The sequence below is a fragment of the Vanessa atalanta genome, chromosome 20 (assembly GCF_905147765.1).
Source record: "Vanessa atalanta chromosome 20, ilVanAtal1.2, whole genome shotgun sequence".
Taxonomy (NCBI): Eukaryota; Metazoa; Arthropoda; class Insecta; order Lepidoptera; family Nymphalidae; genus Vanessa; species Vanessa atalanta.
The window spans coordinates 8,633,489-8,657,995 of NC_061890.1; the positions used below are offsets into that span (position 1 = coordinate 8,633,489).

The following is a 24,507-nucleotide window of genomic DNA, read 5'->3' on the forward strand; positions in this document are numbered from 1 at the left end:
ACAATTTCAATTACAGATTTCGGAATAGATTTAGACGAAACAGACTCCGGCGTGACCGAAGGCGAGGCGGACGGCACGGCGGGCAGCGAGGCGGAGGCCGAGCTGGAAGCGGACGCGGAGGCGGAAGCGGAGGCGGGTCGCGGCGAGGTGAGTGTGGCGCACGCGCGCGCCTCCTCCTCGCTCTGCATGCCCGCACTCTTCTGCTTCAAGGTTAGCGCGCGCACACACTGAACGCACACACACACTACACACCGACACTAACTTTTTCATATATTTCTGAAATAAATGTGACAAAAAAAAGTAATATTAAATTTTATATTTCTTTTGTTCAAAATATTTTTTGTAAATAATGATGAAGTATTCTTTTATACAGATTTAGATGACAACAGATTTTGATAAAAAGAATTATTAATTAATTATTAAAAAAATAAGCTTAAATAGTTCAGGTGAGATACAGACGACTAGACTATACAATACAAGCTAAAAGGTACCTCGAATAGAATTATTCTAAACATATTTTTTTTTCTACATTTACTTACATCATTAAACTTAACACCTCCAAATACCGCTCAATGCACAATGTCTTTTAAATATTATAACTAAAATAAAGAAAATTAAACCGTTGAAAACGTATTATCCGAAATCGCATGAACTTTTAAATCAAAATAAAGTTATAATATTTAAAGTTGTAAACACATAGAAGCAGATTAGTTTTTTTTTTTTTTTAAGATTGTTTGAAAACAATCTCTGCATATGAATATAGTTATTTATTAAGTGAGGTTTAATATTAAAATGTGTATGGATATTATTATGCGACGATTGTTTTCAAAAGTTTGTTAACTTGGCTAGTTGTGTGCGTCGTAAAAAACTTTATGGTAATGGAATTGAAGTTGATTATGTAAATATTTTGTGCATCTGTAAATAGTAATTTAGTGAGCTTCCGACAAATTTAAAATAGTTTCAAGTGTTTTGCTTTATTTTTTATGACTTGCATTTTATTTTTTGTAGAAAATACTTAATTAATTTTGTTGTTAATGTATTAATGTAGTAGCGAGATTATGAATTATAGCATACAAGGAGTTAAGTAAAAATTTTACATCTTTGTACATCCATCGACAACGCAGCACCGGCGTCATGCCGGCGCGTTAGCGTGCATATCGCAGTCCGTCTGACTCCTCCCCGCTCGCGCAGCGCTCCCGCTCCGAGGCGTTGCTGGCGCGACACACGCTGCCCCGCGCGCACGCGCCGCCCTCGCCCTCGCCCAGCGCGCGCTCCCTCGCGCCCCGCCCGCGCCGCCCCGTTTCGCCCGCCGCCTCGTCCGCGTCGCCCGCCTCGCCCGCCTCGCCCGCCGCCTCCTCCGCCGCCCCGGGTGACGTGCGCTACCTCGTCGCCGTGCACAGGCGAGTTCCGCCCCGCCCAGCCTTCGTCGGCCGGTCGCCCCCGTCTGACCGACCGTCTGTCTCGGTATCACAGGAAGCAGGTGGGCGTCGACGCGTACTTCGTGCCGTGGCAGCGGTCGCGCGTGGCGCTGTTCGGCGTGCCGCTGCTGGTGCGCGCGAGCCCCGGCGCGTCGGGCCGCGAGCTGTACGCGCGCGTGTGGGCGCAGCTGGCGCGCCTGCTCACTAAGCGTGCGCCCGCCGCCACCGCCAACCACGCCACCGACTGGTGAGTCCCGCGCCGCCCGCCGGCCGCCCCGCCGCCCGGACGCTGACGGTGACGTGACGTGACGTGTGCGTGTTGCAGCGACGACAGCCTGGGCTACGAGTTCCCGTTCACGCTGCGCGCGGTGAGCGCGAGTGCGGGCGGGCTGTGGTGCGCGCGCTGCGCGTGGCCGGCGCTGTGTCGCGGCTGCGCGCTGCCCTGCGACGACCGACCGCTCGTGTCCTGCAACGGTGAGCGAACCGCGCACTTTATTCGTTTATTAGATAAACGAGTCTTGGATTCGCTTATTACACAAATGACCAAAAAAGGGGCTTAATGTTTTCGGGGTTCGTGTATGTAGTCGTGTTTTTAAGTCGCCATTAGTTTTAAATACCTGAACAGATTTGAATGAATGATGCGGTATCCTTAGAATAGTATAGTGATACTCAGGGTTACCTTAATTACCTTAAATAAATTAATTATGGCCAGTGGGCCAAGACCTAACATTTATTACACTTAAAAAAAACTAACTTGATGGTAAGGTAAGGCTCATCATATATTCAACCGCTAAGTTAAACTCTGTAATAAGTAAATTTGTAACGTCTAGGGACCATACGTGCCCGCAAGCGGTCGCTGAGTGCGCGCTCGGGCGACGCCCCCGACTCCAACTCGCCCATCGCCAAGGCCAAGCTCAACCGACAGACCAGCTCCCGTCTCGACGACAACGACGTCAGTGTCATCCACATTAACAAAATACCTATTTTTGCTCAAATTTTAAACACAAGATTCAGTTTAAATGTATTTTTTGCAAATCTTTTATTACTCTGACAGAACAAGCAATACACAAACTGAGTTCAAAGATTTATTATATATTTACTTAAACAGGATACTTCTCGTCGTGGCTCGTTGCGGCGCCTCGAGTTGGGTGCAGGTCGTCTGATGCTGGCCGTGGACTGGGACCCTACCGCGCTGCATCTACGGTACCAGGCTACCAGAGAAAAGGTAGGGCGTATTCATTGCTGTATTACCTAGTCTAGTATAAATATTATGTATGAAAGCTGTAAATTAATTAAATCTAACAAATTGTGCCACCGTATTGTCTTGTAAGTTTGCCGGTGTTAGTAATATGTAAAAAAGTTGGCGGACTAACGAAGGGATATAAGATATGCCTGACGACTGTAATAAATTGGCTCAAACACCCTTTAAATGTTACGTACATTTAAAGGGTATTTGTGCGAATGTATTAACAGTGTAATAACCGTCGCACGTCGCAGGCGTGCGTGGAGCACGGGTCGGTGAGCGCGAGCGCGGCGGCGGCGGCGCGGCCGGTGGACCTGGCCAGCTGCCTGCGCGCCTTCACGCGCGAGGAGCGCCTGGAGCAACGCTACCACTGCGCCCGCTGTCGCGCCAAGCAGCCCGCCACCAAGAAGCTGCAGATCTGGCGTCTACCGCCCGTCATCGTGAGTTCAATGTCACAGATACCAAGAAAGCACTCCACCTTTTTTATTGGACAAATGACAGACCGAAATTTACTTAAAATTAAAAGCTCGACAATTTAGTATATTTATTTAAACTGATACATTGCTTTTCCAGATCATCCATCTAAAGCGTTTCCAGTACGTCAATAACAAATGGATAAAATCACATAAAGTTGTCAACTTCCCGTTCCAAGACTTCGACCCCACGCCCTACCTCGCTTCGGTACCGCAGGAGACCATACTCCGACATATGGAACTAAAAAATGTGACCAAACGACGATCATCCATGTTCGTCGACGTGGACGACCATATATCGGAGAGTGATACTGATAATTCTGATGATGAAGTCTCGAAACCGACAGATGTTATGCCGAACGGAGTAGCGAGAAGCGATATCAACATGGAGAGGAAGAACCGAGAGCCGGCTGAGTTTAAGGAGAGAAAGAGACTTGAATCGACGAGTTTGACGAACACGCCCGTACTCGACGACAACCTTGTGGACTACCACCAGCACCACCTCAAAGCCGAACAAGATCCGTTCGACTTAAAATATAGATTGTATGCTGTCGTGGTGAGAAAAACATTATTATATAAAAATTAACAAAAATTGCTGCTATTTATTAGTATTAAAATTCCACAAATTCTGTGCTAGTACCCGTAATCAGGAATCATTTAATATTATCTCGAATCTAGCAAGTAAGTAGACTGACAATGGACTGCCGCCCAAATAATATGTCTATAGGCTTTTGTTTTACATCTTAATATATACAATGAATATGTCAACGTTTACCTGGTTACTAGTTGTAAGCTGCGTCCCGTGTCCACAGTCACACTCGGGGCAGCTGAGCGGCGGGCACTACGTGGCGTACGCGCGCAACCCGTCGGGCGCGTGGCTGTGCTACAACGACAGCTCGTGCCGCGAGCTGCCCGCACGGCCGGCGCCGGCGCTGGACGCGGCGGCCGCCTACTTGCTGTTCTACGAGCGGCGCGGGCTGCGCGCGGACGCGTACGTGCCGCACGCGCGCGCCGGTCCCCGCGCGCCTCCACCTCCGGACGACGACGACCTCGGCCGCGCCTGCGCGATCGCCTAGCTTGCGTCGATACGATTTAAACTCGACTGTTAATTTTATTTTTATGTCAAATCGACCATTCCTGTTGTTTTGAAACTTTCAAATATATTATTGTGATAAAATTTCAAAATGTTACTTCTTCCTGTTGCGTTTTAAGTTGTGTGAACTTAAATTTAGAATTAAATAAATTTAATGAATTACACGTTTCGAAGCTTAGCAGTAATTAAGTTAATTAATTAAAACGGAAGTCATAAAATAGTTATATTAAATGTGATATGTTAACATACATTATGAAACTTGATCAAAACTCGCAAATTATTTACTTACATAATCGTGTGTCGTATCATTATACGACACTGTCTGTATATTTAAATGGAGACTGATGTGAAGTTGAATAGAATAAATGAATGTGATGTGCTATAGCTCGTAGGTTAACTCAAAATTTATTATAAGATGATTTAACTGGAAATATTAGCAGCAATTTTGTTATTGTATATTCACTTTAATTTCATATGTTTATCCTCATTAATATTATGTTTCAGTGACTTAATATTATATGTTTACTTATTTACATAAATAGCATTCCATAAAACACAACAAGTATTAAAAATATTCATGTACTTTTATATACTTACAAGGACCATAAAATATATTCGTGATTGAACCAGGATGACGTATAAAAGCAAACCAAAAGCAAAATTTAGATATTAATTAAATCATTAAAATTATTTTAACATTTTCAACTTCGACTGTTTATGTAAAAACATTGCTGCTAATCATTAAAATAAGAATATCTGTATACAAATATAATATTCTAAATATTTTATAATCTATTATAGTAATGTGATGTATTTAAATAGTCTCTTAAGTTTTATTTTCTTGTTATTTATTTCAATTAAATCATTCTATATCAACGATACTAAAATTAATATTAATTATATAAGGTACAATGCTTGAAAAATCTAGTAAAATAACGAAATATTAGATAGAAAATAATTTCATAGTTAAATTGTGAACAGTGATATGTGCGTCGAATTGAAATACCCAAAACGTTAAATAAATCGTAATACGCACACTGATTGAGCTGTCTTAAATATATTATTTGATATTAAATGTATAAATATATTGTCAGGGCCAGCTTAGATATGTGCGCACTTTTGAGCCTAATGCCCGAGTCGTTCACCCCCGAGCTGGCACTCTATATTGTATTAAACAATTTCCTAGATTTTGTTGTTACGTCTCAGTGTTAACATCCAAGTAACTTTCAACATGTAAAATTCTTATTTGAATACATAATTTTCAGTTTCATTAACATAAACACGATAGCATGTACAAAGCTTAAATATGTTATATTATCTGTAATATTAACGATGTATTTATAGTTTCATTGTTATCTATGTTAACTATAATAAGTTGATATCCCTGTGCAATAAAATATAATATTTTGTAAAGCTTGTTTTATTAAGTCTCGATATAAAATTACAATCTGCAAATATTCATATATTATCGATTCTGTTAACTTATCAGATATCGATGATCTGATTTTGTCAAAACTCGCGAGTGGTTAAATATATCTTATTTCGTTATCAGATTGTGATATTCACATTGATACAAAACGTGGCGCCATCTAGTAATGATTGATTTTTTTTTTTACTAATAAATATTGCTGACAGTTGTCATTTCAAGGCATAGAGTATACAGATTTAATATATTAGATGGAATGTGTTAAGACGCCAACATTTTACATTAATAATATACCATTTATAACCTAGCGTAAAAATAATAATAATTATTTTATTATTTTATTTTTGTAGACATCAAATTAAACAATTCAATAATCTTAGCAAACACATTTTTCTGTATTTTTATAAAAATATATTCTATGATAAGTTCATTTATTTAACCTTAAGTATATTAATTATAATTATAAAATACAAATAATTTTTACCTAAAGATGACAGCCCAAAGATTGATAGTTTATAGACGCGTATTTCTAATAACGCTAAACATTGTTTTTATCAATTAGACTTAAAAAAAAATGTATGCATCATTATTTAGTTTTTTTCAATATGTGCTATGATTAAGTTTGAAAAAAAGGGCTTTGACTATATACTCTATATATCAGTAATTTATGGCTATAAAAAATGGAAATTTTTGATTTTTCTGAATTCATTCTGTCCATGTATCCAGTAATATTATTTGTAATATGATCGTTTCATGAAATAATATTGTTGGACAATTTTTATTTGAAATTATTAAATAGTTTTCTTGTAAAAACTACAAAACCTTTTAGTTTATAAAATTGACATTGCTTTTTTTTAAACAGTTTATTTTTTTAGAAGGTTCATGTATTTTGAATGATAAGTTTTAGAAAAATTGCATGTAATATTAATATTAACTTACTGTGGACGTTTTACGCATGACCAAATTAATGGCAACATCGAAAGAGCGGAAACTGCCATTTCTATGACGTCATGGGCGGAGTTTAGTTGAAGATCGAATTTGGATTCGGTTGGCGGGCGCGGCCATCTTGGTGAATTAGTGACCTGGCGATTCGGTTTTAGTTAGTGAAAAATCATTTGTCATCCACAATGTCGGAAAGGGAAGATAATGTGTATAAAGCTAAGTTAGCCGAGCAGGCCGAGCGTTACGATGGTGAGTACATATTTTTGGTATATCTTAAGTATTAGGACGTTAAATTCCTTAGTATATATGCCGACAGTTGAAAGAAGATTTCTTCGTATTTCAAATTTTTTTAACATATCATCTCCACTGGGAATCTCTTTTTTAGCCTACAAATATGTACAATATATAAATTTTGAGGACATTATTAATTTAAGTCCTATAAATCGATGGCATTCGTTAGGCTTGGTCAGCGATCGATGCGTCATCCGCCGGTGGGATGCCCTTTACCTTTTATTCTGTGATAAAAGTATGAGAATTCCAAAAGAAAATGCAAACTAGCATTCCGAAAAATCAAAATTCCGAATTCTTATTAACGAAATATCCATTTCTGATAAGCGAGTGACATTTGCTCGACAAATGTATAAAAAAAATGTCCTTATTACTTCTCAGTAGTAATATTCGATCGATGTCACAGAGTTCATTCATGCATAGCCTACCTTGGATAATTCAGCCGTTTAGAGATTTGGAATGTTCTCGATTTTAGGGTAAAAGGTCAGCTCAGCTCGAGCTAGATTTTCACCTATTGTTAAAGATTCTACATAAGATGTGAATATCTCTGTCTTTTATCACACATTCACGTCTTTTGTATCTCGATAAGAGTTAAGTTCTTTGTAAAGGTTAATCTCGCCTAAACTTTCACATGTATGATTCATACAAACTCTTGCGGCGTAATATCTAGTGCACAAGCTAATCACTTACATTTTGAAAAAAACTACATGTACACTAAATAATAATTATTTTTAATTCATTCACTGAATAAAAATGCTGACCTTAATGTCTACGCCGTTGTTAAGAATATAAATTACAATTATAAATGTATATGACTCGTGACCGAATTTCGTTGTAAGTATTAAAATATTCTTATATTTTAACAGCTTTCTCTTAATGAATTGGAAAAACTTTAAAAAAATATGCTATATAAACGAAATTTCACATTATTCTATGTTTTATTTATAAACTCTATTAGTAGTAGTAGTATAGTGGGTAAATTAGCAGTTTCATGCTAAAAATCGATTGTATTTTCTGTATTTTAAGTGATATATTGTATGTCAAAAAAGTCCTATTTGGTCTGTCATTGTGGAATAAGTGAATGTTAATAAAAACAATGACCATAAACCAATGATGTTCATACATAAAGTATTACCTTGACCAAGAAATTTGTACCTTATAATAATTTAAGTAAAGTTCTCAAGATATGTCTTAGTACAATGATTTCTTGATGACAAGTATTTTATTTCTAGAAATGGTGGAGGCTATGAAGAATGTGGCCTCACGTAACGTCTCAGACAATGAACTCACAGTTGAAGAGAGGAACCTCCTTTCAGTCGCATACAAGAATGTGATTGGCGCCCGCCGAGCCTCGTGGAGGATTATATCCTCAATTGAACAAAAGGAAGAAACAAAAGTACGTACATTATTTCTCTTTAACCATTATAATGGAAGGGATTTCTTAAAAAGGAATTTAACAAATTATTGATTTATACAGAAGTTAATGGAGACTAGATTTTTATCATTATAAATGATGGAAATTATCTTATTCATTACTCTTATTATTAAATTTGCCTTATGACAAATCCAAGTGATGAAATTTGGTACAAAATGTGAAGTGCCACACCCATGTGGTTACAGATATCAATAAAAAAATCTTTGAAGTGATTCTATACATTAACAAGATAAGTTCTCTAATTTAAAGAAAATGTAGATTAATTTATCTTATTTAATGAAAGGTTGATTGTTATGGATAAATAGGTATTACTTTTAAAAAAAAACTGAATTTGAAAATATGATTAAGAAATATATTTTTGACTTTGATTGGTAAATTTATATAAACAATCATCAGGGGAATCCCTTAAACTTATAATACAGTTTAACAAGCAACTTATGAAATAAACCAGTTATAAAATAAATTGAACAATTTCTTTAGTTTTTTGAACAATATAAATTTTGAAACATTTCTTTATCTGTTTGGTTCCTCATTAATACTTTAAAAAGTAAGCTAGTATGTACACACTGAAACCACAGATTTTTTTTTTTTCATTTAAATGATTAATTGTTTTGTAATGTTAATTTATTTATTCCTCTATTTCCTTTTGAAACATGAATAAGAACAGAACAAGATACACCTAGAATATCTTTAACAAATTACATAATCATTGTTTTAAATGATATATCTTTAATATGATAAACATTAATCTAGACAAGAGGATAAATTAGGTAAAAATAAAGTTAACAAAGATTGCTGGATTATAAGAATAGTCTGTGCTTTGTATGATCAGTCATCCTCTCCCAGGTGTGAATAATTATTTTGTAGCATGATACATGTCATGTATACAGCAACCTGGTGACTGAGCCTTGCAAAATATTGAGTAAAGGAGACGTTAAGTAACACAAGTTTCTTTAATGACCTTTTTTAAATTTGTAGACAGCCAACATGGTAAGCACCACTGACACTCTTCCAAGTGCCTAATTTGTTATTATAATTCATCTTGTGCTCGTCAATAAAGGAACCTGCAGTGGAGAAACATGATAGAATATATATATATATATATATACATACATATATTTACTATATTAAAATAATGATAACTCATATTCTGGACTAACATGATAATTTTTAAGTGTATCTACATTTAGTAGATTCTTTATGCTCCATATTAGTGGATATTTCAAAGAAAATCAGAATCCAGCTTTGTAAGGACAGTTTATTTTATAGGTTTGTTTATAGGTTATGAGTATTAAATAATAAAAGTTAAAAATTTGCAGTTATAGAACTAATTAGTACCATCAGCTACAGCTCAATATTTGTATTAATAAGTTAATTCTCTTTAGAATATATAGATTTATAAATTTATAGCATAAGGACCTGGCTAATTCCTATTATACTTCCAAAGGCTTACACCTCACTAAACTTATCAAACTAATTTATTATTTCGTTCTGGATAACAAGCAAATGTTACCTAACGAAACTGGCATTGGTACTGTGTGCGGCACGGTTTTAGAAGTATCATCACATTTTTTTTAAAATTGAAATATTTAATTTATAATACAAGGATTATAAAAATCAAACTTAAATATAATAAAAGTTAGATATAAGGCACTAATTATTATTTGTATGAAGCTTGTGTCATATTATACATGAAAATTTCAATATTAAATAGAAACTTTCTATAGTAAATTTTTTAAGAGCAAAAATAAGTAAGGTAAATGAGCTGGGTTTGAACTCCGATAAGAACGTATCATCGTTGGTCCGTAAGACCCATTCATACCTTTTACGTATTGATTAAAATTATGCATTAGCAGCCCGTAAATGTCCCACTGCTGGGATAAAGGCCACCTCTCCCTTTGAGGAGAAGGTTTTGGAGCATATTCCACCACGCTGCTCCAATGCGGTTTGGCGGAATACACATGTGGCAGAATTTCGTTGAAATTAGACACATGCAGGTTTCCTCACGATAATTTTCTTTACCGCCGAGCACGAGATGAATTATAAACACAAATTTAGCACATGAAATTTCAGTGGTGCCTGCCTGGGTTTGAACCCGAAATCATCGGTTAAGATGCAGGCGTTCTAGCCACTGGGCCATCTCGGCTCAAAATTATATGAATATAAATTGCAGAATTGAAGGACTCGCAAAAGCAGCAAATGCTTCACAATACATACCATAATCGATAAAGTATAACGAAGAATGGAATTATGTCCTTGAAAATAGTAAAAATACATACATAGATATTTTTATGGTAGAGAAATATACGGCAGAAAGTTGTTATTTTTGCGTACTATGGTATGAGTTTATGTTCATAATACAAAAACCTAAAAGTGGGTCCAACTTAAATTTTATGGTTACATAACACTTACTAGTGCTTGGAACTTAGTGCGAGTCGCGTCTGGGTGGGTATCGACCACTAACCACTTGTTATACCGTAAAACACTTCCAAAATGAATTGTGAGTGAGATGGGTATTAAAACATATGATACAAGATGTTATTTAGGATTAGCTTGAATTTTACAATACCACCTTTTCTATAATGCTTCCATATTAATTAAAAAAAAAAAACTCAAAATCAAATTAAATTTGCATGATGTATAAAATCTATTTATTAACAATTAATTGCTCACGAGTACGTTATACCTAGAACATATCGATTTTGAAGTAAAACTTACTTTTGTTCTCACGGTAAACCGTAATACTTACACTGAAACGTAATAAGGGCGAATCGTAACAAAAAAAAAGTTTTTAATTCATTTTAAATGCCAATTGCCAAATGCGCAATTTTCACGAAACGGTTTCACAAACAACATTCATTCGAATTTAAATTGTAATACGGAAAACGTTATAAACGTGTACGAAAAAAAAAAATAGGTTCCGTTGGTGCTGAGGTCAAATATAAGCCAAGGCCGGCACGAGTCTGTCCCGATTTGCATATTGATCAAGAATTTTCCAACTGTCGGTTGACCTGTCCTAATTTAAAACTTACAAAAGGATTTTGTTATAACCTTAATTATATCGTATAATACCATTGTCATTATAATCGGAAACAAGAAAAGCCTGTGTTTTATAATGTTCACCTCATGTGTCTTATGTGTATTTTTTCTCGTTATTTACTCGCCTCGTACCCGTAATAGTTTTAAGTTTCTTAAAAATATGTTTATATTCTCATTAAGTTGATATCATCAACATTGGCGATATCATCGCAGATCGTCTGTTTTATTGAATGAGGTTACATGAAAGTAACCTATATAAGAAAAAAAATCTTCCAACAAGGGGAGCATATTTTAGGATGAAACTCCTTTAGGGTGTTGAAACTTTCACGTAATAGCGTCGAATAAACGACGTGGAAAAAAATCCCTTAAAACTTTCAGTAAATTTCACATGTCGTGCCTCCCTGTCGTGCAATACTACATCGAGTCTTAATAAAATTTGCAAAGAGATAGTTTGAGTGGGCTAAGGCTGTAATGTATAACAGTGGTACCACCCATAATTCCAGTTGTTATTTGTTGTATTAAGTTGAGGATCTGGGTTCAGATCCCGGTTGTGTCTAATAAAAATGGTTGTACTGGGTTTGTACTGCTTTACCTAAAGTACGTACAACCGTTTATTCTCCCGACGTTTCGACTTGCAATCCGATGGAATTATGAGAGTGAGAGAGTACACTTATGTGTGCACACGCTTGCACTATAATATATCCTGCGTAGTCGGCTAGGCTAATATCAACATTCGCCGCTGTGACCGAAGTCGGTCAGAAGGACATAATCATCATAAAACTTGACCGACAAGACATAAAGTCTGTGCGACGTGCGTATAAATTCATCTTGCAAGCTTTATGCTTGAAATAAAGTCGATGTGGAAACGTATCTATCGATTATATTTTATCGATTCGATTATATACAGTCGACCAATTCAAAAATAAGCTCATCAACTAATTATCTTATTTAATAAACTGATATGATTAAAATCAAAACATAGATTATAAAAAATAATCACAATACGTTGGTCTAAATTCATTACAATATATATGTCTATTACATTTTGCTCAAATTACTTAGCAACAAGTAAGTGTCCGCAATAAAATTGAAATTAAAAAATCGTCTTAGTTTGTACCAGTCGTATGAACCGATGTGATAAACCTTGACCTGCTTACTTATCTTTCTTCCAATTCTAAATAAGGTTAAGTTTATTGTTTAGAAAGATTTAAATTAAATTTCTGTACCCATCCTATTAATATATTCCAATCAAGATCGAGGACAAGATACGTAATCAATGCATTCTTGAGCTTATCTTGCTATCGATTACAAGTAGCTTGTTTTTTCATACACAGGTTTTCGTGTCTAAATTTCGTGATGCGGGCAAGTTGGCATGCGACAGTCAACTGTACCCAAAAAAAATAACATTGTTGTAGTATTCTTTACACTATGCGACTTTAGACTCCGTTTATTCTCTTAAACTAATAAAATATAATATCCCGACATATTAATTCAATACCCAATAAGATGGATATATAAGTTCCGAGTTTGATTTGGTCCAAATAATATAGTCAAGTAACTAAAAATTAATAATTTTGTTGTTCGTTTAAATGCGGAATTCGATTAACGGGTGTCAGTTTTTGTTTTATTTGAAAAAAAAAAAGATTTAGATATTGGGTATCAAACTCTATACATTTTAATGCGACGCAAAATGAGCATTACAGACCCACGCAGTCACTAACAGATCGGAACCGAGAGCAAAGTAGACGTATGAAGAAAGTGTGTGCGCGGCACGGAGGCGCAATTATAACCTTGAAATCTAGGAGTATGAAATGCTATTAAAAGCAGCAATTAATTTATACAGTTACGTTGTTAGGTTACTTTAAATAAGACGGTAGTATTTCAATATATTCTAACTATTGTTTAAAACTGTCACGACATGACGTCACATTCTTAGGAATCTGTTCAAAAAGCTATTTAGTAGAAATACTTTAGGCGATTGTGTGTTGATGTATGTTATATTAAGGCGTGAAAATGTAACGATTATACTACTCAAACAGCAATCGCGACGTCACAATAGACGTCGGAGCTACGTAGCCGATAAGATAAAACAAAAACCACAGTTGCGAATCTTATCTTTATTACAACAACAATTTTGTGTGCAGAGTATAAGGGCATAAACTGTTAATGAACAATTACTTTTAAATATACGATCACATTACACATTGAATTTAAAATTATTTGTTAGGAAGATTTATAAAAATTGCGCCCTTGAACACACGGTCCTTGTGCTTGAAGGAGTGGCATGCTGTGATTACATCGTAATTCTATCACCACAATCATCGAAAAAATACAAAAAATCTTTTGTATTTTTTCGATTTCAAAAAGAACGTCCAATTCGGGTAAAATAAAGGAGATTGGGCAAATTACTATGGCGCTCGGTTGCGTTACTTTTAACACAGTATAGCAGCGAGAATTGGAAGTAAATAAGGAGGATTTATCTACTTTAAAACAAGGTCAATTACAGCTTAATATTTTGTGGGGTTTTTGAAAAAAACAAAATTGAAAAAAAGTATGAAGGTTATGTTATATGTCAAAACAATGACGTTTTATTTTAAAATAGGCTATTTGACAATGCGAAAAATAAAGTGTTAATTACTGCCATTAGTATATATTATGAGTTTAAAAATGGTTTTTTAATCACAAAAGTTAAAAATAATACTTCATTTATTCATAAATCCGGAAATAAAAATGAATATTTTTAAGCGTTTGTCACGTGACAGAAAACGCTCCTGATCGGTCGGGCTTAGGATGACGTCAGTTGCTCGTAAATCTCGTTTGCTTGCATGTGTTTACTTGTGTTATATATTAGTTTTCGAAACTGTTTTTGTAAGATTTACTTATATTAACCATTATATTACAAATTCTGTAAATTACTTTTATCATGGACAACGATTTCGTAAAAGCAGACAAGAAGTTCACTATAGTGGCAAGCGACATAGTTAATTAATTATATTACAAATACAATACTAATTAGATTGCAAATATAAACCCCACAATTGATTTTAATGAATTTCATTTATAAAACATTTAAAATAATAAACATGAATTATACATTTACTTAAATGGCTATACGCGTATAAAAGTGAAACCAAAAATGCCCAATCTCCTTTGTAACGCAATATAATCGCCAATTTGAACAGATTTAGACAATTGGTTTTGCTCAATTAGATTCTTATTTAAATCCGAGGGAAAGGTTACCTCTAAAAGCGGAATAAGGGTTAGAAACTAGATAATTCATTTTTCACTTGTTGGCTGTACATTATTCGATACCGATACCTAAGCAAATTATAGTATATTTTTAAAATAAATGTATTATAATTTGTCCTTTTTCAATTTTAAGATAAAAGTATAACACTTATACTGTATAAGAATTCTAATCAAATAAATAACACTTTTGAGATTGAGATTTTTTTTTATTTAAATATTTAAAATTGTGATGAATATAGTCAACTTTTATCTATATATATTTTAAGCGTTGTTGTGAAAAGATTACATAATATGTAATGTATTTAGACTCGAATAATAATTTAAACGTGCGAAATACGGATATTGATACGGGACACTAAATATATCAGACGAGGATTAACATAGAACATAATGTGATGTTTATTTTTTAATTATAACATGTTATATACCGTAATATCGACTTTGATACAAAAATTGTCAATTGAAAATATATTTTTTTAAGTTGCGTAACTTTTATGCGTTTGCAATGTTTGAAACAAAAGACAAAATAAATTTATAATGAAATACAATTACGAACAAATGTAGGTTACGAAATAAATACAATTTTCTCGTTACCATTTCTTTGGCCGTCAGACGTTTATCGGCGGTGTAACTCGTGTAAATGCATAATTTAATTCAGTGCATTTATTAATTACGATTTGTAATTAGGTCATTAGAAAGTATAGCCTATTCCGATGGCAGAAGGGGTGATGACGACTAAATAATTTTAATTTTATTTGATATGATGACATCCATAGATTCATAGTCGATATTTGAAATAATCTATAGTATTTATTGCGGATTCGTGAAAAAAAATGCGTATATGTCGGTGATGTTGTTATCAGAATACGAAAATAAATATATATTAAATAAATAACTGTTGTAGTGCATAATAAAGGATGGCTGTAGGAAAATCCCATGGAATATGTGAATAACCTAAAACCTAAATAACCAAGCTTGGTTTAGGAGTAAAGCCATTAGAATAGGTTATATACCAATATGTTAAATACCAAGTCTTAGTGCAGTCCCTCACCGGGAGTATTGTTACCCTTCAAATACGAACATAACTTAAGTAAATTGGAAGAACTGAGCATTACAATGCGCAACCTCGCAAATTTCATTGATTTTATGTATATAACATAATTGAATCAATATCACTTCGCTCAATGTAACTGCTTCGTCAGACATTGTAAAAACAACTACCACGACTGCAGGTGAATGCTAAAAATATAATCATAGATTGTTACATTAAAAGCGACTGCTGTTAGCCAGGGACCACCCTCACTCACATATTACATTACTGTTCGCGATCCTTTTTAAGAAACTTTCCGGAATGTTGCCTTTAATTTCGATGTATATATTGACTGAAGACTAAAAATATATGTGGTACTTATATTCGTGCTGTAGGCTGAAGTTTTAGTATGTAAAGTTTAACTATTTCCAAAATACTACAGTATTAAAAAAAATATACATCGTGTACAGGCATATCTAAATAATCAAAATTTGCTAAATGAACGCTTGAAAGTAATATTTGAAGTAAATTCTCCAGATTAAAGCCGATATATTTTAAAAGCTTGATTCATTCGTTTCTTGAAAATTGTTTTGCTGAGTATAAATTAAACTTTAGAAATGATATAAATTTGATTCGAATCGAATTCGAAAATAAGGAGAGGTTGTGTGTGATGAGATTATTACTTGTCTGTCACTAGAAGATTATAATTAATACTAAAATTTAATGCTTTGTACATCTCGTTTAAAACATGTGAGTTTGATCCTAATGCAGTTTGACGGCTTTATGGCTTTACTTAGAGCTATTATGATCTCTGAGAGCTGTATTACTCTTGTCTAACTTGAAGCAGTCTGCCTTGCGCCGTGGATTATATCAAGCTGTGTTGACAATCCGATTTATTCCTTTGACATCCTATGACCTATGCCACTTTAAAAATGAATTTTAAACGTTCAACGCAAATGACTGTTGAATTATGCTGTAGTATATATAAGGATTTATTTATAAATAGGTTCCATAATTAAGGACGACCTCCGTGGTCGAGTAGTGTGTACACCGGGTACGCCACTCTGAGGTCCCGAGTCGATGTAGAAAAAGTTCATTAGTTTTCTACGTTGTCTTGGGTCTGGGTGTTCGTGGTACCGTGGTTACTTCTGATTTCCATAACACAAGTGCTTTAGCTACTTACATTGGGATCAGAGTAATGTATGATGTTGTCCAATAATTTCGTGGAAATTAAGTTCATTGAAATTTATTTAATTAAGATAAAATAAAATTATGGTCGTTTTGTTTCAATGAACGGAATTAAAGTGAAACGTAAAACCATCCAAAAAACAGTTTGATAAAAACGGCGTGCAATTCAATGACACAAACAGTCGATTTACACATGCGCCATGCGGGCAATTCGATGCCTATATACTTTTTTCTTTGTTAATGATTAACTATAGATATGTTTACAGTCTATTATTAGAGACAGACATTTGAGTTGATTGTAGGAAGGTTTTACTAAGTAGGATGTTTGTGTGGTTGCAGGGCGCGGAGGACAAGCTGAACATGATCCGCGCCTACCGCAGTCAAGTGGAGAAGGAGCTGCGCGACATCTGCTCCGACATCCTCGACGTGCTCGACAAGCACCTCATACCAAGCTCGCAGACCGGCGAGTCCAAAGTTTTCTATTACAAAATGAAGGTAATTCTAGTAAATAATTTATAACTATTAATTTATTTTATTATGTAACAGCAGGTCAACGTGTATTCGAGCCTCAATAATACCAATCGATATTCGCTAACTACGTAGTTACCTAGAAACTAAATCGGTTCCAAGAAATGCGATTATTTTTACCGCTTCATTATTTTGTTTTTTAAACTATAAAAAAGGGGATTTTTTTTTAATAATAGATTTTCTTCGAAATGTATTATTTTCTTAAACGCTATCGAAAAGTGATGAGTGACAGTTACATGGTACAGGTAGATAACAGATATGAAAACAAGTGTCATAACGACATAACAATCGAAGGAGATACAAAGGAGCTGTGATAGATCACCGCCAGAGCGGTACCTTGATTGTTAATAAGCGCTAATGAGGTTGACGACGTATTTCCTCATTAAGAACGTCACGTGCCGTTAATATAATTCAGAGCGCACGAGCCGCTGTCATATTGTATATTTTCTTAGCGAGAACACTTTGCTTAATCCACTTAAATAATTTATTTAATTATTTAGAGGTTTTTAAAACATGTAGTCTAGAAAGCGGAACAAGTGCGCACTGAGCATATTAAAAAAATCTTTTTTGCTTGAAGTTATAAATAAGCACTACAATGTGCCATGTATCTGACCAATTTATAAAATAAATAGTCATAAGACTTACAGTTCGTAGAAGTGTAAAAATTACACTATTTACCCAAATCGCGTAAGTTATTATTTATGACTAACATGAATAGCACTTAAATCTCTGATGAAATCGGGCGTTACTTTCTGAGTCTATGGCGCTTAATAAAGAAATCATTTTGGCAATACTCCATAGAATTTATCTTACTAGAAATGACTGTTGGCAACTGGAGATAGTCTTATTTCATATCCACGATAGAAAAACACTTTTGCGTTGCGTCTAGATTCTAGAAACTACAGCTTTTTAGACCGCACCCCTTGCATAATGCATCCCCGTTTACGACTTCGTCGCGTAACTCGACTACGTCTGTGACGTCACGCTTGGCAAACCGATGAACGAGGTTGTACGAGCCCGCCACTCGCCGTGACTCAAAACTAGGATAATCAATACGCGTGAAGAGGCTTTGGCACGCTCGCCACTTATGTAATCCTGCCTCGCTCGTTACTACCTTCACGTAACTCGTAACCAAAAAATAAATTTCCATCGGCAGCTGGATTGTTTCCAACGTCGTCATTGAAATAATTGCATTAACTTCCTCTAGCGATATCTACTTGTAAAAATTGTAATGTATATTAGACGGTTATCCTATGTATATAATATCAACTCTAAAACTAAAGTGTAATTAAATTTCAATTTGATAAAGAAATAGTAGATGTAATATAGTTTAAAAAAAATCGTAATTTATTGTCCTAAAATCTTCAGTTACTGTATATCATAATAAAATTGCATTTTTGGTACATTTGTTTTAGTTTATTCTACGCTATAAATGATAGTAAATTCCATATTGTGTTACGTATTGTTATTAGATTCCTCTGAGAGAAGTTAGAAATATTCAAGCAATATTTGTACATTAAATATGCAACCAATGATTTACCTTTATGGAACCGGGGAGCATGTACGTTTATCCCCGAGGGGTTCACGAAGCGCTTTTATTACGCATGCAAACATAGTATGAAAAGTCTAATAGTAAACTGTCGTTTAATTAAATTACATTTTGTTCTCAAGAAATTGAAATATACTATGACATATTATTTTTAATGTTTCTTTAATATATGATTAGTGATTTTCATTGATGTTTTATAATTATCCTATGTAAGGGATTTCTGGCAGTTATACTTGCAGAATAATATTAATTATTTCACATGTGCTCTGTGACAATGTTCCGATTATTTATCATAAAAAACAAAAAACCTGTGCTATGTTTAAACCAATACAAATAACTAAAATTGAAGTGTCTCTGTGTGTAAAGCAAAAAAGAAATCGCCTTTTTACTAAACGCATATGAAAGTATTTATATAAAACAATATCCATCTGTTTGTTATGGCTGATCTCGAAAACTGGATCGATTTTATTGTTAGGTTATGGACTCCTTCTACAACAAGTATGAAAATCATAATGTAAATAAAAGTCAACCTTGTTTTATCTCAAAAACACCTATAAAAGGTAATGAAGTGGTTTTTAAGCGCTTTAAAATGATTCTAAAGGATAAAATCATTGTATAAAAAAATTATACTATTAGTTTAATAATCAAACCAGTTTCACTGATTTATTTTTTGCTAGTGCAAGTAGGGTTTGAAGGATATTTTAGAAGATCTTTCTAGAAGTGATAGATGATGTTTATATCAAATGTCTTCTGACCAATCTGCATTTCTATTATTAAATACTATACTTTTGACGGAAGTGCCTTGGTTTTGCTAAGTTAAATGAAACCAACAATTTAAAATTTACTGTGTTCTATTTTTAAATAAGATCTGGGTTCTTATTTTATCCTAGCCTTTATTCTTGGCATTATATCATAAGGATTTTTTTTTATTTCCATTTACAGGGTGACTACCACCGGTACCTGGCCGAGTTCGCGACGGGCAATGACCGTAAAGAGGCGGCCGAGAACTCACTGGTCGCATACAAGGCCGCCTCCGACATCGCGATGACTGAGCTGCCTCCCACCCACCCCATCCGTCTCGGCCTTGCGCTCAACTTCTCAGTGAGTACACCTTGCATTTCCTCTTAACAGCATACAAAATTATATTTCATTACTTACAATAGAAAGACGAGGAATGTAACGTAAAGTTCTTATATCTTCTGTATGCATTAATCTCACCACCACTGACAAGTATTTGTAACTAACCATATTGACCAATTGTCGATATACTATCTTATGATATCTTGAAGTAAATTGCCTTGAAATGTTAGCTCACTATGACTTCTTAAGAAGTGTAATTAATAATTAATGTATGGACCATTTTCTGCTGTTATATAGTATGCCCAATGTAGGTGAAATTACGTGAATGGTTTTTAATTCATAATTAATTAAAATATATTATAACTCATTTTTACATTATGAAGGTCAATTGAAATAAAAAAGGAATCATTTCATTGTAAATTATCTTATTTTCATTTATTATCTTTATTTCAACAAATTAAATAATTAAGAAGAAAATACACAGAAACAAGAATAAGTCTGTACTTTTTTAAATCATTGAATACATACTTGTTTCATTATTTTTACAATATATTTCAAAATAACTATTCATTGCATTGTATTGGAATAGTATTAAGAATAAATTTTACTTTTGAAATGACATTTATTTAAATGTTGTACATATATTCCAAACGTGGTTTGGAATTTGATGATTTGATCATTATAAGAGTTTAAACCTCCGGTATAGACAGTCTCCAAATAAACGCCGAGCTATTTGAGGTGTTAATCACCAGGCTTACCGCGTCGGACGAATGCGTCACACGCTGATGTCATTGAATAAAGAGACCTCCACTCATTTCGCACACATTAACTTATTTCGTCTCTTACATACTAATGGTACTATTATAAAAACGCGAATGCGTGAATAACGTTACTATTACTTGGCGCAAGTCCAAAATCGTAACGCATTTTTATGTCGATTCACATGCGAAGCTTTTTCGGACAATTTAATGTTCATTGAATTTAAAAAATCATAATAAATAGATTGTTACCATAGATTCTATGTTAATTTTAGATTTTGTTTTTAGATTTTTGACCTTAACCATACAATGATTTAGAAGTCCACAATTCACGGATAATTATATAATTTGTTCGTTTTGTCCGTCTAGGTATTCTACTACGAAATCCTGAACAGTCCGGACCGCGCGTGCCGGCTCGCGAAGGCCGCCTTCGACGACGCCATCGCCGAGCTCGACACACTATCCGAAGAGAGCTACAAGGACTCCACGCTCATAATGCAGCTGTTGCGCGACAACCTCACGCTTTGGACCTCCGACATGCAAGGCGACGGCGAGTCCGGTGAGTACATTTGTTTTACTCGTATATGAACAAAGATTGTACGAAACTAAATAGTATGAAGAGTTTTCAAAACATTTTACTAATGTAATATTTTTCATCGCAGGTGAAGCCGAACAGAAAGAACAAGCACAGGACGTCGAAGATCAGGACGTGTCGTAATACTTTTTAACATTCTATTTAAATATAATAAAAAAAATAACTATAGTATCATGTAAGACCCAGCCCTCAATGACAACCGGTTGTAAGGTATCCCAGCAACGCGCCTCCGGGACGTTCTCAAACTACTCGCATGCATACACTGAGTAAATTGGCCGTTACATTCGAACTCAACGTACATTGCAACTTTCGTTTATGTATCGTGTCAAATTATCTATGAGTAATATACATTTTAAATATGTACTTCTTTTGATATATTCAATGTTTCGTTTTCGATTACGAGAAAAAAAATATATAATGTTTAAGAAAAGTACTTTGGTATTGCATTTTATCTGTATGTTCTAAGAATGTATTTTCTTAACGGTTCACTTTAAATTGATCTCTAATGTTAACTTAGCTTTCTCTGCTCCGGCAACTGTATCACTTCGCGTGTAACCACGCAGCCGTTGTATTAGATGTCACCAACAGGGATTTATACTATATCGTAGCGATCGCTGATAGACTTTTCCATCTTTCTAACGTCTACTCTACTAAGGTGGGAATTGTAAATTTTCTAAGTATTTTATACCGTGTGTAAAATTAATGTATTTAATTCCGTTGTAACTCACATCGTACGAGCACCATAGCGACGAATCCATTTACTTGAATAATAATAATATATTTAATTTGTATACACTATAGTGAAGTGTATGTATTATGTGGATGTAATAGATAACTCGGTATCATTTCGCATCGTATCTCAGTGTCGATTTCGGTTTGCACAAATAGTCGTTTTATACGTGGACGTTTAATGTCGCGGCGAGGTCACGTCGCGTTGCACGGCGCTGCGTCGCGGCGAGCGGGTCTTCCGCGCGCCTTGCATTTGTATACATTGATCGTTTATTGATATATTTTAAACGGTAACATTTATTAGATGATATATTGTAGTTACTCGCAATATTTAGCTAAGTGATAGTGGCGTCACCCTGTTGGTCTTTATGTATCTATCGTGTCGAGCATACGTACTCGTATTTATCGCAACAAATTCGTGTAAATCGTGACTACTGTGTAGTACTATGGTTCGTTTCGAGCGGATTCATTTGCGTTCGGTTTTGGAGACTCGACGGGAGGGGCCCGGCTGAGCTTGTCGTCGAAGACATTGTCGATGTGTCCGCGCTTCGTTCGTATTACAACTTTTGGAGTATTCACACTTGAATCGCTTTAATTACTTACGAGTATTGTGATAGAGATTTTGTATATTTTAATTTATTTTTTAATTTCGCATGTTTCTCGAAAATATCGCTGTAGCGCTACATCTCTACAATTATAACAGGACAAACGGTAGTTCTAAAGTTGTGCTAGGTTAAGGTTATGCACTCGGGGAAATTATTTATTTGCGACGTATCGCTCGGCGGCCTGCGGTGCGAGCGTTCCCGTGCGCCCGTGCATCGCACGGAGCACGTGTGCCCCGCACGGAGCACATGTGCCAGCGCGCCCGTGCGCCGCAGAGCCCGCGCGCCCGGCGCCGAGCAACTCGAAGACATTCCATCTTCATACCTATGATAAAACTAAATATCTGGCCAATGTTTGTTCAAACTCCGAACTAGTGCGGCATGGCAGTGTGCAGCAAGTGCGTGCCCGAGTAAGATATTAGCGTTATTTTTATTTGAATTTGTAATATTGCATATATTTTGTTAATTTATATCCACAAAAAATACTGATGCAATTAGCCTTAGTGTTATGCAATATTGATTTATGTCCTACCATCTACATGGAAATTTATTGTAAATGACAGTGTAAATCTAATAATAAAATTCAAAAGTCCAAGCTGTAGTTTTATTGTCTGAACACATTATTTAAGATATTATTTGTTTTTTACAGTCAAAACATTTTGGATGACATATTTATTAAATTGAACCAAATTTACGTTTTATTCGTATGATATAATTTAAATGTATAATTTATTATGTAAAATATTATTATATATTTTGAAATATAATAAAAAATCAAAATTAAAGGGTAATTCAAAAAAAAATAATTACAATTTATTTAAAACGTTTTTCACAAATATGAAGATAAAATGAGATAGACAAACTTCCTTTTACAGCTTATTAACAACGTTCTAACAACGTTTAGTAAACACGATGCGAGCTGCTGACTAGAATGTTGACAGCTGTTTTCATTAGGCGCTAGGCGCTTGTGTGTTGGTAGCTTGGATTTCTAGTTGTTTCCACGATTCTTGCGCTGCCTGGCGAAGTACTGCCGTATGATCACGGAATTTATGGGCGAGCTACCATACGAAGGTTGGGGTAAGGCGAGCAGGCGGCTGAAAACAAACAAGTTACTGGGAAGCGAGCTATAACTCTAATACCAAACCTATATTACTTACTCGCAATTGCAATTAACTCTTATGATTTGTCCACACTACGAGTTGCTGCACTTCAGCTATTGGCTGATTCGCACGCTAGCTCACACAGTGTAAACCGGTCATTAAGTTATATTTTTATTTATTAAATAATATATTATAAACAACATTTTCATTATTTCCGATCATAAAGCGTTAATATACCTAATAATATCTTTAAAACTGTTGTAGAACTATCGATAGTTGACGTTGAAAACTATCGATAGTATCGCTAAGCAATAGTATAGGTTATTACCTATACTATCTATATAGTATCGATGATTTTGGAATATCGATAGTCAGCGAATGAATTTTGAGAAAAGGACAAAGTCAAAGTTCTCGTTAATGTTTCTTGAATCGAGACCCTGGTTTGTCATTGAATGTAATTTTTTTTGAAATACGTCGTTGCTTGGTCTTCAACGGTCATATGTAGTTATGTAAATTCTACACTTCTACAAGATGACACAATTTTTAAACGTTCTGCTTACCTCTACATGCGCTTGTTTTAACACATGCAGTTTGAAAAAATATATTCGTTTTGTAATTAAAACTGAATAACTACGAGTAAAAAAATGTATTAAGTCTTTATTTTTGATGTATTTATAAAATTAAGAAAAAAGGCTAAAATCTTGTAACCAGTTGTATTAAAAAAATATTTTGTTCTTTGGCT

At 34.8% G+C, this 24,507-nt stretch overlaps 2 protein-coding genes across 4 annotated transcripts in view; both read left to right on the top strand.

Moving 5' to 3' along the window:
• Window positions 1-5,614, top strand: part of LOC125071690 (ubiquitin carboxyl-terminal hydrolase 32) — a 33,417-nt gene extending 27,803 nt beyond the window's left edge. For 2 of the 3 annotated variants that reach the window (XM_047682026.1, XM_047682027.1), the window contains 9 exons: window positions 17-210; window positions 1,192-1,400; window positions 1,474-1,665; window positions 1,744-1,892; window positions 2,249-2,370; window positions 2,527-2,643; window positions 2,916-3,101; window positions 3,235-3,690; window positions 3,947-5,614. In XM_047682026.1, the coding sequence (XP_047537982.1) occupies window positions 17-210; window positions 1,192-1,400; window positions 1,474-1,665; window positions 1,744-1,892; window positions 2,249-2,370; window positions 2,527-2,643; window positions 2,916-3,101; window positions 3,235-3,690; window positions 3,947-4,210 (1,889 nt within the window). In that variant the 3' untranslated portion in view covers window positions 4,211-5,614. The remainder of the gene's footprint in view (window positions 1-16; window positions 211-1,191; window positions 1,401-1,473; window positions 1,666-1,743; window positions 1,893-2,248; window positions 2,371-2,526; window positions 2,644-2,915; window positions 3,102-3,234; window positions 3,691-3,946) is intronic. The other variant, XM_047682028.1, reaches the window with a different exon arrangement.
• A 1,053-nt stretch (window positions 5,615-6,667) lies between these two features.
• Window positions 6,668-23,260, top strand: LOC125071675 (14-3-3 protein epsilon). Its single transcript, XM_047682001.1, has 6 exons — window positions 6,668-6,844; window positions 8,116-8,279; window positions 17,164-17,319; window positions 19,844-20,002; window positions 21,109-21,298; window positions 21,402-23,260. Exons 1-6 carry the CDS (start codon window positions 6,781-6,783, stop codon window positions 21,455-21,457), a joined length of 789 nt encoding a protein of 262 aa, XP_047537957.1. The 5' UTR covers window positions 6,668-6,780; the 3' UTR covers window positions 21,458-23,260.
• The last annotated feature ends 1,247 nt before the right edge of the window (window positions 23,261-24,507 follow it).

What these genes read in the sequence shown, in the direction of transcription:
- LOC125071675 (XM_047682001.1), top strand. Translation starts at nt 6,781, where the DNA reads ATGTCGGAAAGGGAAGATAATGTGTATAAAGCTAAGTTAGCCGAGCAG. An exon ending in GCAGGCCGAGCGTTACGATG is followed by an intron (nt 6,845 to 8,115) that starts GTGAGTACATAT and finishes TTTTATTTCTAG; the next exon opens with AAATGGTGGAGGCTATGAAG. An exon ending in GCCTTGCGCTCAACTTCTCA is followed by an intron (nt 20,003 to 21,108) that starts GTGAGTACACCT and finishes TTGTCCGTCTAG; the next exon opens with GTATTCTACTACGAAATCCT.